The 18,923-nt window shown below is 46.4% G+C and overlaps 1 protein-coding gene across 1 annotated transcript; it reads right to left on the bottom strand.

Moving 5' to 3' along the window:
• Positions 1 to 1,789: 1,789 nt before the first annotated feature.
• Positions 1,790 to 18,637, bottom strand: igf1 (insulin-like growth factor 1). Its single transcript, XM_054800814.1, has 5 exons — positions 18,176 to 18,637; positions 17,383 to 17,542; positions 7,242 to 7,486; positions 6,974 to 7,009; positions 1,790 to 4,065 (listed from the first exon to the last, which is right to left on the bottom strand). The coding sequence occupies exons 1-5, from the start codon at positions 18,221 to 18,223 to the stop codon at positions 4,006 to 4,008; spliced, it is 549 nt and encodes a 182-aa protein (XP_054656789.1). The 5' UTR covers positions 18,224 to 18,637; the 3' UTR covers positions 1,790 to 4,005.
• Between the last annotated feature and the right edge of the window lie 286 nt (positions 18,638 to 18,923).

Genomic DNA, 18,923 nt, shown 5'->3' with positions numbered 1-18,923 from the left:
TTCAATCTAACTGCTGCTAATATACGGATGCACGTGCTGGGCCTCTCAAGGTACCAGATGAAAGCCTGCAGATGACCGTGTGCATCTATTAAGGCATAAACGGCAGCAGTTTGTGTGCGATTCATTGGAATGACTTTGCAAATGTGAGAGCGTTCCCCTCCAGTGACGAGGCTGGAGCACAAGGTTACTGAAAAGACAACTGTGTGCTTAGCAGGAGGACTGGAGGAGTGCTGGCAGATTGAGTTTCAGGGCTCGCTCCAACATGAACTCCGCCAGTAGTCGGATCAATGGGAGCGGCCTGCCAGGAGCCTCTCGGGTCCTTGAGGTTATTCAAACATCAGCATGTTTGCCATGTAATCCCAAATTGGATGCGCTGATTAGAGGAGGACTTCTGAACAAAGGTTTGTAGAAGAGTCAAGGAACAGCCCTTGAACTTTTACCGCCACACCTAACCCTACCCATCTATACCCGTCCCCATCCCAATAGCAACCATCTTCCCCTATCCCAACCAGTTACAGTACAGGTGTATGTATCCCTACCTGTATCTTTTCAGCACATCATACCTCCCTATCTACCAATTTCATGTCAACTGGCTATCCAGTCTATACCTACAGTATCTAGGTCTATACCTATCTACCCGTCCCTAGCTATCTTTCTATTTCTACTTATCTATTCCAACCCCATTCTTCTAACCTGACCTCTCTACTCGTTTGTCCATGCCAACAAGCGAGCCCTATCAATTCATACTTACCCCATCCTTCAATCCTGACCCATTTATACACTGGCTGTCTAACCCTACCAATCCATACCTACCCCATCCATACATACCTACAGTATCGAGCCACATCGATCTCAACGAGCTCCAGTATCTTTCTGTCCCTACCTATTCATTCCAACCTGACCTATTTGTCTACGCTAACTCGCTGCCTATCCCTACTGATCCACACCTACCCTATTCTTCTGACCGATCTTCCTTTCCACCCATCCATCCCTACCTATCCATTGGTCAGGTTAGAATAATGGGGTTTCAATCAACCAGTTTGTCCATGGGAAATCGGGTCGGTAGGGATAGAAGGAAAGAAAATCTTTTAACCCCTACCACCCGTCTCTTTTTATGTTTCCCTACCTTAGTGTCTTCATACCTACCTTATCTCCCCAACCCTTCCGCTTGTATTTCCCTATTTAAATGTCCTTATACCTACCGTATCCTTCTACCTATCGACCCATCCCTTCCCTTTGTCTGTCCCTACCTAGATGCCCTTATACCTACCCTATCTTTCTTCCTATGGACTCATCCCTTCCCCTTCGTCCATCCCTGCCTACATATTGCTTCATCTCGGGAAATGCTGATGAGTTTGTCACAGGAAGCACAGTCCTCCTAAAAGAACTGATCTCCTGGCAGCGGCGGCCGGCTGGCGGGAGCACCACGCCCCAATCTGTTTGGTTTGGCCCCGCCGCCACCTCTTGGGAAGTATCGCTCGCTTTAAAGCCTCGCCTCAGGTTACAGTCTTTGTCGTCTGCGGGCCTGCTTACGGAGACGTGTCAAGATGTGTCTCCCTCAAAGGTCACGTATTTATCTTCATTCCGAGAGACGGCATGACGTCATGCCTCCATCCAAACAGCAAATTGTTTAATGTAGACAAAACTACTTGCAATTCTGAGCACCTGATCCAAAAGCCCAGGCTTGTTCCAAGTGCCACAGGTGAAAAGAATGCTCCTCACACACGTCTGATGTTGACAAGTGGTTTATTCAGCAGGAATGGTGAACAATTTGTCAGTATTTTTCATCTTTTTTTTTTTTTTTTTTTTTTTTTAATACAGAAGGCAACCGAGCACCATGGGTAACAGCGCCGTCGTCGTCATGCCGGACTTCAGAGAACTTCTCTCTGATTTTACGTTTCCAATGAGAGGATGTCCAAATTGTACTTGCATACTTTGATTATGCTACAACAACAAAAAAAAAAGTCTTTGGCTTGTACTGCGTTTGACTAAAGGTGTGTAAAACACTTAGAACTGGCATTTCATCCAAAGATCTGCTAACTAAGATACAGGATTTGATGGATTAGTGTGTACTTGAAGGGAGACCGTGCCACCTTTAGTGAAGCCAGCTGATAGATAGTTAGCATAGCATAGCCTAGCCTAGCACAAAGGCTACTACTAGCGCTGTAGCTCACCAATGAACACATTTTTTTTTTAATGAAAGGAACAGACAGATTCTAATCAGTTTTGACTTATTTTTGTGTGTGTGTGTGTGTTGAGCTAAGACTAACGATTTAGCCACTGGCTATTGCTTTGGCTAATGCACATGACTGTGTGAAATGAGTGAGGAAAATGACACCTTTGGAGTTTCACAGAAAGTGTGGCAAAAATTGTGGCAAAAGGTATTTGGGATATTTGTGTGTGCCATTTTCTGTCATGTTTAGCACTGAAAAATGTCCAAATGTCTTGTAGTCTCACTGTATAAGAATTCCAAGCGCGTCTCCGGACAAACAAATACAGCGGCACCTTGGTTAGCGTCATTATTTCGTTCGTAATTTGAAACAGATGAATACATTTTTCCCGTAAGAAATCATGTAACGGCAATGAATCATTTCCGGAAAGCCAAAAATGTTAACCCAAACCGCGGGCGACATAGCTGACTTTCAGTTCCGGGTTGCCATTTTGTTAGCAAGCTAAGGATGGTAACGGCAGGTTGTGTGATTACAAATACATTAAGAACACAGTTGGACTCACACAGGGTTTTAAAAAAGACATATTGTACGCAAACGGCAGCAAAATTTTGGTGTAAATTTCCAACGAAAACACGCTAACCGGGGAGGACGCTAACCAAGGTTCCACTCTTTCATTTTGATAAATCTCCATACTATTAGCGGGGAGGGTGGGGTTCACAGTTCACAGTACTTTTGCGGAGCTATTCTGTTTTTATTCCTTTTTGGCATTCAGGGCTCGTTGAGAAAATAATTTAAAAAAAACAGTAGAAAAAATAGCATTCTGCCTGCAAGGGACCACAGCACGCTATTGGTTTTGTCCATGCGTTCACAGATTGCACACACAGATACATTTTGGTCGCACAATGACTTCCAAAAAGACAACAATTACAGCGGTGGCCTAGAGGCTGTGCAAAAGGAGAAGAAGAAGAAGACCTCTGATGTAGCATCTGTCCGTCATCCAAGTAGCACCATAATACAGTGGACACGTATTCCTATATGAACGATAGTAATGCATAGATTAACATAAGTGTTTCGGATTATATGCAGGCGGAGGAGGCGGGGACAGAAACATCATTCGGGCGGAGTTTGCTCGCTTACAAATCATGACTAACGCGCACGTAGCCACATTAAACGCGCCCCCCACTGTGCGTGTTGGGGTCCTCGATCGAAAGCAGCCTCAACGTTGATGCTGCAAACAAACCTTTATTCCGCTCGCCGACGGCAAATGCACTTTGAATCCACGGGTGACTCGGTTCTGACAAGCAGCAGGAAAAATCTTGAATTGAGTTTGGCTCCCCTGTTTGCATATTAAAAAAGAAAAGTGGTCGGGGAGGCTGTAAATCTCCTCTAATGGTGTCATAATGGATGGCTTTGGACTGCAGACTGGACCTCGACACTTCCTGAGGCTCGGTGGGGGTTTGGCTCGGCGTCCACCGACTCCAATTAGCCACAAGGGTGCTGACACGCTTTGAGATGTACTGGCTGGCGATGCAATGCATGATGGGTAAATGGAAGGATTGGAACTTGGTCATGTTCGCGTCCTAGCAGCTAAACTATGGTTTGTTACATGGCATTAATAACAAATACAACGGTGCAGTGTCGAAAATAATAACAACCACCCCTCCCCCCCCCTTTCCAAGGAACGCCGCTTCACTTTCGGGTTTCAGTCGTTTTTCACGCCCTCGTTACCGTCGTCTTTGTCTGCTTCTACAGTGAACCGGGGGCACCAAGTAAGGCCACTGCCTCCTTCCCTTCCCACGCTGCCGGGCAGGCGGCCAAGCTCCGCCCCCACCCCCTACATTCGGTAACTCCGGCCCCCGGCGTTGCCTCGACTCGAGTTTTTGGGATGCACCTCCTGCCAAAGAGAAGAAGAAAAGAAACACTTTTAGCACATGAAAGCAAGTTTTTTTTTTTTTTAAAAACGTGTTGAAAGTGAGTTTTTAACAATCCAAACATGAAGTCCAGGCTTCGCTACACGTCCTAAAATGACGCCCAGAGCTTTGCCAACTATCTCTCAGTCAGCTGCAGACGTGGGAGCTGTCAGTTTGATCATTTTCCTCAACAAATAAGGCAAAACGTAGCATGACGTCCCTGTAAAAATGCTATGTTGGCACCGTAGCGCACTTAGCTATGAGAGCGTTGCTAACGTTTGACTTCCTTTGCGATGTGGATTTGAAGGCGTATATTTAAAACAAATCTGTCCGAATTCCAAACTGCACAACCTCAACGGTATTTGACGTAAGCGGTTCCAACCGTCTTTACTTGCAAGCTAGCAACGTTTTGCATCCCCTTAGGTTGCCAAACCGACGACTGGAGACCTACGTATTTATTTAACAATGTGTACAATGACAGGGGGCTTCACTACACATCTTAAAATAAAGCTCTGCTCACTATCCGTCTGTCAGCCACAGACGTGGGAGAAGTCAGTTTGATCATTTTCTTCAACATCAGGCTAACCTAGCATGCATGATGTTCCTGTTAAAATGTCATATTAGCACCGTAGCGCACATAGCTTTGCGAGCGTCGCTAACATTTGACTTAATTTGTGGTGGGGATCTGAAGTTATGATAGACTTTAGAGGCGTATATTTACAATTTGTCCGAATTCTAAACTGTACGACCTCAGCGGTATTTGACGTCAGCGTATTTACAAGCTAGCAACATTTAGTATCTTCTAAGCTCGCTGAACCCATGACTCGTGTATGTTGAGGTTTCGCGTACTGGTGGCTCAAATGTGGATCTTTTGTGCGACCTGAGGGGCTTATCGAACAATGTGTTCAATGACGCTGGCTTTGCCGCACATCTTAAAATAAAGCTCTGCCAACTGTCCGTGAGTCAGACCCAGATGTGGGAGCTCAAAGTTTGAGTCCAGTGGTACCTCCATGTTAGCGCGTCTTTTGTTCAATATTTGCCTCGTCTTGCCCTGACCTTGCAAGACCTGAGAATTTTACGGCTTAAATAGAAGACCGTCATCATTTCAGAGGTATGGCTCAGATGTGACTCCGCAATTGGCTGCGGTGCGCGCACACACACACACACACACACACACACACATCTCTAGTTCCCGTCTAACAGTCGACCAACCCAGCAGCGCACCAACCCAGGTGTGCTACATTCGGTGCCATTCGGTCCTTGTACAACTGGACCAGGAGCCTGGTTCGCATTGCCAGCAGTGTTTCCGGTGAACGTTGGCCTCCGCCAAGGCTGCCCTTTGTCACCAATTCTGTTCATAATTTCCATGGACAGAATTTGTAGGCGCAGCCAAGGCATCGAAGGAGTCCAGTTTGGGGGCCTTAGGATCTCATCTCTGCTATATGCAGATGACGTGGTCCTGATGGCCTCATCGGGCTGTGACCTTCAGCGTTTACTCGGAAGGTTTGCAAATCCAAGGCCATGGTTCTCAGTCGGAAAAGGGTGGATTGCTCCCTCCTGGTTGGGAATGAGGTCCTGTCCCAGGTGGAGGAGTTCAAGTATCTCGGGGTCTTGTTCACGAGTGAGGGAAGGTTGGAGCGTGAGGTCCATAGGCGGATCGGCGCAGCGTCTGCAGTAATGCGGTCGCTGTACCGGATCATCCTGGTGAAGAGAGAGCCGAGCCGGAAGGCAACGCTCTTGATTTACCGGTCGATCTATGTTCCCACCCTCACCTATGGTCATGAGCTTTGGGTCATGAACGAGATCGCAGACACAAGCGGCTGAAATGAGTTTCCTCCGTAGGCCATAGGGTGAGGAGCTCAGAGTAGAGCCGCTGCTCCTTCACATTGATAGGAGCCAGTTGAGGTGGCTTGGGCATCTAGTCCGCATGCCTCCTGAACGCCTCCCTGGTGAGGTGTTCCGGGCATGCCCAGCTGGGAGAAGGCCCCGGGACAGACCTAGGACACGCTGGAGGGATTATGTCTCACAGCTGGCCTGGGAATGCCTTGGTGTCCTCCCGGTGGAGCTGGAGGAGGTGGGAAGTCTGGGCTTTCCTACTGAGACTGCTGCCCCCGCAAGCCTGAACCGGATAAACGGAATGGATGGATGAATGGAAGTGATGTTCAATGTTCAGTTGTCCATTCATTTGTCATTTGTAATTATTTTTGCATCATTTTCTGCATGTAAAACTATAATTGTTGTCTATGAAAATGTGTTTTGTCTTAACATTTTTGGGTGTGTGGAACAGATGAATTGGATTTACATTTGACTTGAACGCAGTGAACATGCTGGCAATGTAGGACACACCTTATGGGCTAACAGGCTAACCAATGTGCGTGTCATCTGCTTGTCCACCAGCAGAAAGCTGCTCATTGTTCTCCAGTCGTCATACGAGCTCACATTGTGCGTCAGCTGCCCGTAATGCTGGTGTCATAAAAGGCCGCAGCAACAAAGGACAAGTGTCCTGCGGTTGCCCGAAATCGGTCACGCCACTCTCTCAGGACGACCTTTCCAGTTGGAGCTTGTCTGTCCTCGCTACAAACCCTTGATCAAACGCATCCCGGAAGCTCCGAGAGACGGGCCGGCGTCTTCCGGATGAGCCGACGAGGAAGACGAGAATGCGAGCGTAATGCACGCTCCGCTGGCTCTACCACCAAAACCACTTAGCTGCTTCCCCGGCTAATGCGTTGCTTTTTGGAGAGAAGGGATAAAAAGCGCGCAGCGGGATAGTTGAAAGGTCCGCATTTAGACGCCAAGCTCTCCTGCTTCCTGGCGTCCTGAGAGATGACTTGTAAGTCTCTTCATGACAACCAATAGCATTCATAACGGACAGTAACGCGACCGTTAGCTTACCTTAAAGGCTGAGTGACTATGTCCAGGTGAAGGTCTCTGCGGGAGGAAACAGGACATGCTTAAGACACTTGGAGTAACCATAATGGGCCTGCTAATGAATGGAATGACTCCACAAATGATCCATTTGGAAATTTAATGCAACGGATAGGAGAGAATCGATATCATCGTCATGTGTAAATCCATTACATCGCCACAGATCATTGCTGCAATTCCCTATGATGACCACTGAAGCGTATGCTCCCATTTCCTATTTCCATAGGCGGCATACCTTCTTGTTTTTTGTCTTGTCCGTCTGCGACGCTGTCCGCCGCTCCGAGCCCTTGTCGGCCTTGCTGACCTTGGTGGCCCTGGGCGCGTCCGTGTGGCGCTGGGCGCGCACCGAGCGGGCCGCCTTGCTGGTCTTGGCGGGAGCGCAGTACATTTCCAGGCGCCGCAGCTCGCAGCTCTGGAAGCAGCACTCGTCCACGATGCCCCGCGACCGCCGGGCGTTGGGGCCGTAGCCTGTCGGTTTACCTGCGGGAGGCGGGGAAACACGCTCACCGTTAGACGGGACCACAATTATGATGTAATTCCATATTTACGTCACATTTAATGGTCAAGTACTATATTTAGAGTAAATGTAATGGTCTAGTGCCATATCCAATGAATATTTGATGGTCTATGTACCTTTAATGTACCAACCATATTTACATCATATTTAATGGCCTAATTCCTTATTTCCGTCGCGTTTAATGGTCTATGTACCGCTAATGCTTCATACTGTCATATTTAATTGTGTAGTGCCATATTTACATCTAATGATTCCGTACCACATTCAAATATCTGCATCATAATTCATTATTTTGTGCCATATTTCATTCATGTTTGCATCATATTTAATTATTTTGTACCATCATAGTCAATGGTCTCCTACCACATTCAAATCATATTTGCATTATATTTAATAACTCTGTACCATATACAGATCATTTTTAGTGATCATGTACTACATTTCAATCATATACTCGCATCATATTGAATGATTTTGTAGCAAATTTACGTCTAATACCACCTATGCATCATATTTAATCATTTTGTACCATATTGAAATGATATTTAATGGTCTAAATACCAGAAAAACAATATTTGCATTATATTGATTGATTTGGGAGCATATTTACATCATATTTAATGGTTTAATACCACATATATCATATTTGCATTACACTGAATGATTTTGTACCATATTTAAATCATATTCAATGGTCTTATACTACATTTAAATCATATTTAATAATTTTGTAGCATATTTACATCATATTTATTGGTGTAATTTCACAAATCATACTTCATATTTAATAATTTTGTACCATAGTTAAATGTAATTGTCTAATACCGCATATTAATCATATTTAATGGTTTAATACCACATATATCATATTTGCATCACATTGAATGATTTTGTACCATATTTAAATCATATCCAATGGTCTTATACTACACTTAAATCATAATTGCATCGTACCTAATAATTTTGTAGCATATTTAAACCATTTAATGGTCTATGATGTAAAACCACAAATCATATATGCATCATATTGAATTATTTTTGTAGCATATATATAATATTTAATGGTCTAATACCACATGAATCATATCTGCATCATAATCATTTTATGGACTAATAACACGTAAATCCTATTTGCATCATATTTAATCATTTTGTAGCATATTTGCCATTTAATGATCTAAAACCACATTTGCATAACAGTGAATAATTTTTGTAGCATATTTAGATTATATTTGTCTGCACCCCTCTAATTCCCATTAATACTAAAAAGTCTGAACCTTCCACAGAGCTTCGTACCTTGTCAGAAAATAAAGAAATAGCTAAACAAGGTGTGATGTACAATAGAAAAGTGACATTATTTGGCCTTATTGACAGTCCCCCATTCACAGTTTCCCTTGCAGCACCACAGCCATGCTGGGCTTTTCCTCGTTACCAAATGAAATAATCATAATTTCATATGGCATTTACAAGGAGGAAATGCCTTTCCCCTCTCACAGTTAATAGCTCTTGGCCGGGAGGCTCGCCAGCGCTGACAAAGTCCATTAAGTTGTGCTCGGCGTTTGCCTCGTCCTGACGCTGTTCTTCTGCTTCCATTCAGGAAAGCTTCGCGTCTTTGCCCCCCCGTGCGGGGCGTCTGCTCATGGAGGTGTGAATGAGTTTTTTTTTGGGTGGGGGCGACCACGGGGAGGCTAAAAATACTGCGTGCACCTGCATTATTTAAGCACGCCGTCTCAGGGAGGTGGAAGAGGGATCTTAGATCTTACACGGAGGATCCACACCTCACACGGACAACAACGGTGGTGTTACATAATAACTTGCATGAAGCCAAATAATGGGCCACGCCTCATTACCTCTGTACACCCCCCACACCCCACCAATAAAGCCTCACAAATTAACATCCGCTATTCTCCCGAAAATAGCTCGCAACCCTGCTGACCAAACAGCTGGAAGGGGGAGAAAAATCAGCTGGCATCAGTTGGAACATGGATACAGGATAATCAGCTCGGGCAGGTGGAGGGGTAGGAGGGTTTGGGGGGGGGACATGCATGTTATAATAATCAGGCCTAAAAGCTTTATAAGGTTTTACAGCATTCGCTTCCACGGATAATCCCTCATAAACAAAAGGGATTTTTTAAAAATCTTGTGGGGTGGTAACAAAGAAGGCTAAACAGTTTTTCCACGGCAGCCCCGCCGCAGGCGGATGGAGCGGTCGAGGCAGAAGGCCGCCTGCACAGCAGATGATGGTGCTGTTTTTTCCACAGGCTGTCGACGTCCGGGAGCAGCCGCTCTGATCCGGACTGACACATTTTCCCCTTCCCCGTCCACTACGCCCGTCACGCCGGGGAAACAAGACACTTTTTCCTACGAGTGATTTACTTTTAAGAGTGCGTCTGTCAGCGGGGGCCTCGGCGGGCTAACCATACAGTAGCAGCACACGTCTTCGCCAGTGCTCTTCATTCCTCCCAGGGAACGGCTGGGCAGGGTTCCCCACCCCACCTACCCATTCCAAAGTGGCACGGCGAGTACCTCGACTTTAACGGCCCGGTCACGGGCTCTCGAAAAAGCCAGAGGATTCTTGGCGCTCGCTTACTGAGCGAGCAGGAGGAGCGCGAGGAGCTGCTCGCGTTGGACGGCGTCCTTGTTGTCGTAAAGACTTTTATGTGACTGCTGGACTGTGACGTTCTCCTCCAGATGTGTTTAACTGTAAAAGACATCATTTGGTGAAAAACGGGATTTCCCTGGGGGGCCCCACTTTGATCAATACATCGGTAAAAACCAATCATTCAGCATAGAGAGAGAGAGAGATGGATTCAGCATTCACGGCCACACAAAAAATATTTTGATTATATGCGCCAATAGGCCATTTTTTACCCACGGACAACACTTATGACTCTTCTTTCCCCGCAACTTTCACTCATCTTGCCGTCATCTTTATCCGTATCTCACACTGGCTTCTGGCTTCTTTCCCCGCAACTTTCACTTGTCTCTCAGTCTCCTTTATCCGTATCCCTCACTCATGTCCATCTTCTTCCTCAATTCAAGCGTGTTGCTGTCCTTTTAATCCGTATCTCACTCTCATTTCTCTTTTTTCCCCCCTTTACTTTCACTTCTGTCTTCTTTCCATGCAACTTTCATTCGTCTCTCAATCTCCTTTGTCCATATCTCTCACTCGTTTCTGTCTTCTTTCCCCGTAGCTGGCACTCGTCTCGCCGTCCCATCTCACACTTGCCTCTGTCTTCTTTCCCCCGTAACTTCCACTCGTTTCGCTGTTCTCTGTCCGTATCTCACTCTTTTCTGTCTTCTTTCCCTGTATGTCTCACTCTTTCTTCCACGTCGCTCGCTTTGTTTCTCTCAGTGTGTCTTTGTTGAATTTAGAGTCGCAATGTTTAGCGCCAGACATTCGACCGTGCCCCTCGCGGTGTCCTGTGGGGGGTGCTCCGGGAGTATGGGATTGGTGGCGCGCTACTACGTGCCATTTGGTCTTTGTACAATCGGAGCAGGAGCCTGGTTCCTGTCCTGGGGAGGTTTGCAGAGTGTGAAGCTTCTGGGATGAGACTCAGCACCTCCAAATCTGAGGACATGGTTCTCAGTCTGAAAAGGGTGGATTTCACCCTGTAGGTTGGGAGTGAGGTCCTGCCCCAGGTGGAGGAGTTCAAGTGTCTCGAGATCTTGTACACGAGTGAGGCAAGGTTGGTGTGTGAGGTCGACAGGCGGATCGGTGCAGCGTCTGCAGTAATGCGGTCGTTGTACCGGACCGTCGTGGTGAAGAGAGCTAAGCTGGAAGGCAAAGCTCTCAATTTACCGATTGATCTATGTTCCCACCCTCACCGATGGTCATGAGCTTTGGGTTGTGACCAAAGAACGAGATCGCGGATACAAGCGGCTGAAATGAGTTTCCTCCGTAGGGTGGCTGGACTCACCCTAAGAGATATGGTGAGGAGCTCGGCCATCCAGGAGGGGCTCACATGGAGAGGAGCCACTTCAGGTGGCTCGGGCATCTAGTCCGGATACCTCCCCCTCCCTGGCGAGGTTTTCTGGGCATGCCCAGCCGGGAGAAGGCCCCGGGGCAGAACCAGGACACGCTGGAGGGATTATGTCTTACAGCCGGCCTGGGAACACCTTGGTGTCCTCCCGGTGGAGCTGGAGGAGGTGGCCGGTGAACGGGAAGTCTGGGCTTCCCTAGTGAGACTGCTGCACCCGTGACTCGGACAAGCGGAAGAAAATGGATGGATGTTTAGCGCCAATGCACAGATTTGATTGGCTGAGTCACATCGCATCAGAGGGCTTAACTCGCATGCCATTGGTGGATGTCCTGAGCTGATAACTGCCTCCATGTGTTCATGGGTCATCTTACATCATCATTCATTCGTGGTGAGTAACTGTACGTTTTATACTTTAAATGTGTTTAATAAGTCTGTCAGGCATATTTAGGGCTAAAACCTAGATTGTGTTGTGAGTGAACATTGGCAATTAAAGAAAGAAGGTTTTGAAGCTGAATCTAATATGGTCTAGTCCAAGTTGTCATCTCACAAAAAAAAGTTGCAATTTTACAAGATGAAGGTTGTAATATAAGGAAAAATGTAATTAGCATCAAGTCAAATTATTAAAGAAATAAGAAAAACATTTTTTAAAAGTCGTAATGTTATGAGAAACAAACAAAACAAAGTCGTAATGTTGGCTGTGGAAAATGTGAGAATAAAGTCAAAATATTACGGGAATAAAATAACTATGAGAGGGAAATTTACAAGAAGAAAGTTGAAATAGAAAGCTGAAAAACGCAATTTTACGAGAATAGTCATTTCCAATTAGGAAAAAAGTGACAATTGAACGAGAATAGACTCCTAATATTCTGAGAAAATTTGTCATTTTAGTAGCATAGAGTTAAAATGTTAAAGAAAAAATATATTTTGAAAGTAATATGAGCAATAAAACATAAAATGTAGTTGTCGTTTTTGGAAAATTCAGCCAGAGAAAAAGTTATATTATGGGAATAAAAAAGAAAAAGTAAGAAATATTTAGAAAATTAAAAAACAGCAAAAATGGGAAAAAAGAGCAAAGTGCAAAGTTGATACTTATTATTTATTAACTATATCATAACACTGAGATGCATTTTTTTTCTTGAAATACTAATTAACTTCTTAGCATACAGTATCTACATGTGTTGCTTTACAAAATATCCAAGTGGCAAAGTTATATCCTTTCATTTTTCACTATGTGGCCCTCACTGGAAAAAGTCTGGACACCCCTGATGTAGATAGAAGCATGATTGCCACGTTTCCTGCACCACCATGTCATCGAACTGAAAGAGTCTGCTGGACAACGAAGCCTTAAATCCTCGTTTGTTCTCCTAGAAGCTCCACATGAATCAGATTAATGAGGCCTGGTTGGAAGGCTGCAGTCATGTTGCTAAACCTGAAGGATCCCCCGCTGGTGTTTTTTTATGAGAAGGGTTGAGGGGTTCAGATGGAGATGCTGAGGACACACAGGATGGCCTTCCATTCACTTTGCAGTGCATTTGAACAAGCGAGAGGAGAAAGGGAGGGATGGGAGGGGGGGAGGCGATCATCCTGTAATCCCCATAATCCCCTGCTGCTGAGGGCCAAGGCCATGCTGTTTGCGTGCATGCATGTGACGTGCTGGTAACACGTTCTCCCTCTCGCCACAGCGTCGGAAGCTGCACAGTCGGATCGAGCGAAGGAAGACGGCCGCCGAGACCGATTCCCGGCGCTGCTCACCGCAAAAAAACCCTGCAAAAAATCCGACCTTTCTCAGTTGGCTGCCGTCTTTTTATGCTAAATCTGCTTCCCCCGGCAATTAGCTCACCGGCTAACACGGAGGGATTTTCTTCATCTGGTTGTCATTCTTTGTAAGTGCTGGGACGCTTCATTAGGAGCAAATCAAGAGATAAAAGTTTCTCACGCTCGCTCCAAAACAAATGTTTCAGCTTAAAGTCAAAGCAGCGCAGCAGTGCGGGACATGCCTCAGCCAGGAACGGCTGGGATTCATGGAAGCAGCATCTCGCTCCCGTGGCCTGCAGAAGTGCTGCAAAGAGCGACTTGGGATTTCTAGGTCAGAGTAATAATTGGAAAAAGTGACTACTGATGTGGATTCTTGTGCTACCGCAGTTTGTTTCCACCCAGCTAAGTATTTAGCGATTCTGTCAGGGTAGAAATGTGTAGTCTTGAAGTGTAAGTGACATGTGTAAGGTGAATCCACACTTGCCAACACAAGCAGGCTGGTTGGGAACACCACAGTGGCGACGGGGAGGGGTGTCCTGAACTGGAGACGGCCCAAATGGATTCTCCAGACAGTCGACGCGGTCGCTGCTACGTGTGGCCGTGAAGCCGGGGAGTGGGGTTGTGCAGGAACCGGCAAGACGTGGAAAAGCTACCGCTCGAGGGTTCATGAAACGCAGCCGTTTCTCAATGTGGCGTTGATGCATGGGCGCTGTGCAGCAATCTGACTGCGAGGCAGCGACCGCAGGAAAGTCTGGTCTTGTTTAAGGAGCGTATCCTGCGAGATCGCTCAACAAGCTGGCCGCCGTTCAAGGCTTCCACATGAATATGACACTCGGAGAGAAGCGGTAGTAGTAAAACTGCCGTTACCGCTCGCCAATGCTGCCATGTTTAAGTGACATGTGCTGACGTCGGGCCGCACGGTAGCCTCGTGGTTAGCACATCAGCCTCGCAGTCTGGTTGGAACATCTGTATGTGGAGTTTGCATGTTCTCCACGTACCCCGGCTTCGTCCCACATCCCGAACAAATGTTAGGCTGATTGGAGGCTAAGTTTTTCTCCTATGTGTGAATGTTTGAGTGGTTAGCACTGCACATATAAACAATCTACACAACATGCTAACCAGGTGGACAAGAACATGGTACGTTTCTGCAGCAGCAGGCATCCAGAAAAAGGAGGCAGAAAGCTGGCACCATCACCACCACTTGCGCGCCAACCTGCCAGAAGCATTTTGGACTGGCTGAACTCCACCGCCGTGAAGTTTGGTGGTTCTCCAGCCACGGTTCAGTCCAAAGTGCCTGGCAGCTGTGTTGGCGGGAGGGGAGCAAGCTCCACCTTGACCCTGTCGGTGGGTTTAGATGACTCTCCAGTTACGTTTTGGACTTTCATCTATAGAAAAGCAGGTGCACCGTCTGGAGAAAGCTCTTTGACATCTTTGGGTGGCAGTGAGGACAGGAATAACGGGTTCCGACCAGCTCTGGACCGAGAAGGGCTGAAGTTCAAGAAAATCAAGCTACCCGATGGACATTGGAGAGGTAGTCCAGCAGGACTCACAGGTAAAAGCTGCCCAATTTCAACAGCTGTTGTGCCAACGTCCAAGACTGGGTACGCAAAAGCGTTGTGTCAGCTAAATCTCTGAAAAGTGACACAGATCCTCGCTCCGCGCATGCACGCTGTTTGTTGGACTCTGATCTGGCAAGCAGTGACGTGCAAACATACAGAAAAAAGGGAGGCCGCAAGCACGCATTAGGAGCGAGGCCTGTGGTGGTCTTGATGAGGCGAGCAGGCGGCAAACACTGACGACTCAATCAAGGGAAGATGGCTGCCGGTCAAGAGCGCCAAGTGCAGTTTCCACGAAAGGAGGCGGCGAGCGAAGCTGCAGACTGGACTTTCAAGGACTGAATCATCGGGGGAGGAATGACAGATAGTAAGCTGAAGACTGCATCAATGGAGGACATTGTAGAGACGTAGAAATAATCAGCACAAGGTCGATCATGTGGCTCAGCCTTAATAATTCAGGCCAACCAATCAATTAAAGCTACAAAAGCACTCAAGGTGCTGCAGGTTTCCTGCGGCGATCCCATAAGTCTACTTTCTGGAGATGTCAGCTGCCAAAAGGTTTGTGGAAAATTCTCTCACGTCTTTGGTTCCGGACCAAAGCCTCGCTAATGGGTTTGTCCAAGCCGGATCGATCAATTAGGCAGGACACAAGAAAAAAAGTTTTGATGACGACATCACGTTACAGGAACTGGAAAAAAGCATTTTTATGTCAATACATCTTGTCATGGGACAATACTATAGAACGTAACTTGGATGTACTTTAGAGTAGTCTTTGTACAGGTGGAAATTCAAGGCACTTTGAGCGCCAACTGTAAAAACTACAAGTTCAATGGAGGACCGGAAGAAGACAAAGTGCTTCTTGTCAAAGACATCAAGGAACTGGACAAATATTGAGGTTGCCGTCATCCCGACTACAAGGAAAAGAAGACAACTCAAAGAAGTGATGCAGTTCAGTCATCAACAGTAACAATTCTTCAATAACATAACTATGCCAAATATCTCCAAAGGTTACTGCTTCATTTATATACAAAAATGACTTAGAAATTGGGTGACTCGGTTAAAACCTATTTCATGTTTCCACTTATTGTACCTTATTTCTTTTTATTATTACAATTTTTACCCATTTAATGCACTTTTATTACATGTTTGTTATTCTATCCTTATTTTTGCATATAGTTTTATTTCTTCCTTCTCCCTAACACTGTACAAGATGCCGTCTTTTTTTTAAACTCCTATTTGCTCATTGACATTTTACACGTCCAAATTGTGTCCAAAGTATTTTCCTCATTGAACCGCAGCTTCCCATGGTGCAGACAGCAATTGTGCAGCCCCGACCACAACTTGACTGTTGGCAAGGCACTACTGTCTTGCTACTCACATGTGTTGGAATTCATGTTTCCCCGCAATTAATCGCAGGTCCCCTCAGCACTGGCAGCACTCGTGCAGCCTGGACCTTGGTGCTGCCACCTCCATGCTCAACTGTCGGCAAGACACCATTGTCTTGCAACTCGCATATGTTGGAATTCATGTTTCCCCTGCAATGAACCGCAACCCCCCCCCCGCGCCGGTAGCACTCATGCAGCCCTGACCACAACTTGACTGTTGTCAAGATACTATCTCATGCTACTCACTTGTGTTGGAATTCATGTTCCCCCTCAATGAACTATAGCTTCCCCTAGCACCAGCAGCACTCATGCAGCCCCGACCTCAACTAGACTGTCATCAAGACACTACACTCTTGCTACTCACTTGTGTTAGAATTCATGGTTTCCCGCAATGAGCCGCAGCTTCCCCCAATGCAGGCAGCACTCGTGCAGCCCTGACCACAACTTGACTGTTGTCAAGATACTATCTCTTGCTACTCACTTGTGTTGGAATTCATGTTCCCCCTCAATGAACAACAGTTTCCCCCAGCACCAGCAGCACTCATGCAGCCCCGACCTCAATTAGACCGTCGTCAAGACACCACTACCTTGCTACTCACTTGTGTTGACAGCTAGTTTTTGTTTGCACAATGACTGTGTGTTGACTGATCAGTGCATAGTAAACGTACACTACTATATGAGCTGTAGACCGAATACTCTAAAGTTGGCTTTGCCCCGTGAGAAAGTATAATAAAATGTTGAAATGTGTTGGTCAACTACGTGTGCTGTGCTGTCAGTGGAACAGTGTGAGACGTCATTCTCAGTGGGAGGTTTGTCTTTCAGCTACTTTTCCCTTCTCTGGTGGAAAAAAAAGCGTGAGTGCAACACTTAGTTCCTACACCCTGACTCCACTTAAAGACTTTCCCTGATGGCCAAATGTGAGATTTGACACCACTAATCATCTCCCCGTGCCTCCTTTAGGTTTTACTTGTGGCCTGCAGCACCGTGATGCAGTGGTTACTGACGCATCACAGCGACAGGTTTCAAAACCTTCCTCCTTAAAGCATGCATCTTACTTCATTGAAGTGGATGGTGCTGAATAGAGGAGAGATGAATGCACACTGGGCTGCTTTTTTATTTATGAACGTCCCAGGACAGGCGCAGACGAGCTTCATGAATAAATAAAAGAAGGTGCACTTACTGAAATAAAAGCCCCTCTCTCCGCACACGAACTGCAGCGTGTCGACCAGCTCCGCCCCGCACAGAGTCTCTGGCCTCGCCCCTGCAGCCGCTGGAGTCAGGCTGAGGACGCACAGCAGTAGTGAGAGGGTGTGGCTACAGGAGATCCAGCACATCGCACTCTGCGAGGGAGGAGAGAGAGAGAGAGGAAGAGCATCAACAGCAGAGCCAACACTTTTTCTCCAGTCAATTTCAGCAGGACAGTACTCAAACATGGACAGGGCGCATAGTTCATTCGTAAAGGAGACATCCAAACACTTGATCCCACATCACCCTTTCACTTTAAAGTGAGCCAGTGACACTTTTTTAATCCACTTTAAACTATCAACACTTACAGAAAAGCTAGGAAGCTGTGCGTAATTACGCATGCCTTAAAACTCCAGATGCGCAGCTTTCCGAGCAGAGCAGACGAGAAGGAAAAGTGCCAAATATACAACACAAGTGGGTAGAAGCAGAAGCAGGCATCAACACCTCAAGGTGAGGGTCCCTCGGCTTTTTCTGCAAAGTAAAAGTAGCCAAGAACTACTTCCATCCATGTACGTGAGCCCAGTAAATGGGAGAAAAGTCCACTAAAGCACTAATTGTACAAATGAATGCATGAAGACGAGAAAAAAATGGTAAAAGAGGGGGCTTTAAAAATGCATGTCAAGTTAATGCTGCACGGCTGCACAAGCAGATAGAGCAGCAGCGCAATGGTGACAATAAATAACACCAACAATCATAATAAAAGTGTCAAAGCGCAGCAGGTAAGTTACCTTGAGGACGTCCCATAAATGCCACTGGAAGGAAAGAGCGCAGGACATCCCCGCGGGTCTCCACAAGAACCAAAAACCCGGCGAAAAGTCAACTTGTTTCAAGTCATAAAAAAAAGAAAAGAAGAAAAAAAGAAGAAGGAATCGGGAGAGAAAACGCGGACGAGATGCGGCCAATGTCACATCGCAATATTCCCACTTTGTTCCATTGCGCACGCTCGTTTTGGAGAAGTGAGATTTAGCGAACAGGAGACGGATTTAGAGAGAAAATCCCTGACATTTATCTACATTACACACACAGACATTTTCAACAGGAAACAGCTGGGCCAGCATTTGCCTCCTACTCGTCCTAACTTATTCATTAAGGACTTTTGGGCACGCGTTCAAATCACGTCATTTCTTTCTTTTCTCTTTTTTTCTCTCCTTCTCAGAACGGGCTTCTTGAATTATGATCTTTGTAAGACTTGCTTGGTGCTGCAGCGGTGGGGCGGGATGGGAGCGGGAGTGGGGGGGCTGTTACATGACATTTAACTGAAGGTTCTCGTGCGTAATTTGGCGCCAGACTCTAATGCGATTCACAGCAAAAAATCGTCACTGAAACACGCAGGACTTCTGTGCATGACAGCTGGTCTCAGGTCAGATGTGGTCCAGTGTGGACACAACTGGTGGCCCAAAGTGGGCGTGAGGGGTGGGGAGGGGGGGTGGGGGTAGTCTCCACAGAGCAATGCCACAGCAGGGCTTTCAAGGCAGG

This window comes from Dunckerocampus dactyliophorus, chromosome 15, assembly GCF_027744805.1.
Source record: "Dunckerocampus dactyliophorus isolate RoL2022-P2 chromosome 15, RoL_Ddac_1.1, whole genome shotgun sequence".
NCBI lineage: Eukaryota > Metazoa > Chordata > Actinopteri > Syngnathiformes > Syngnathidae > Dunckerocampus > Dunckerocampus dactyliophorus.
This window is presented reverse-complemented; position numbering and strand designations above follow the sequence as displayed.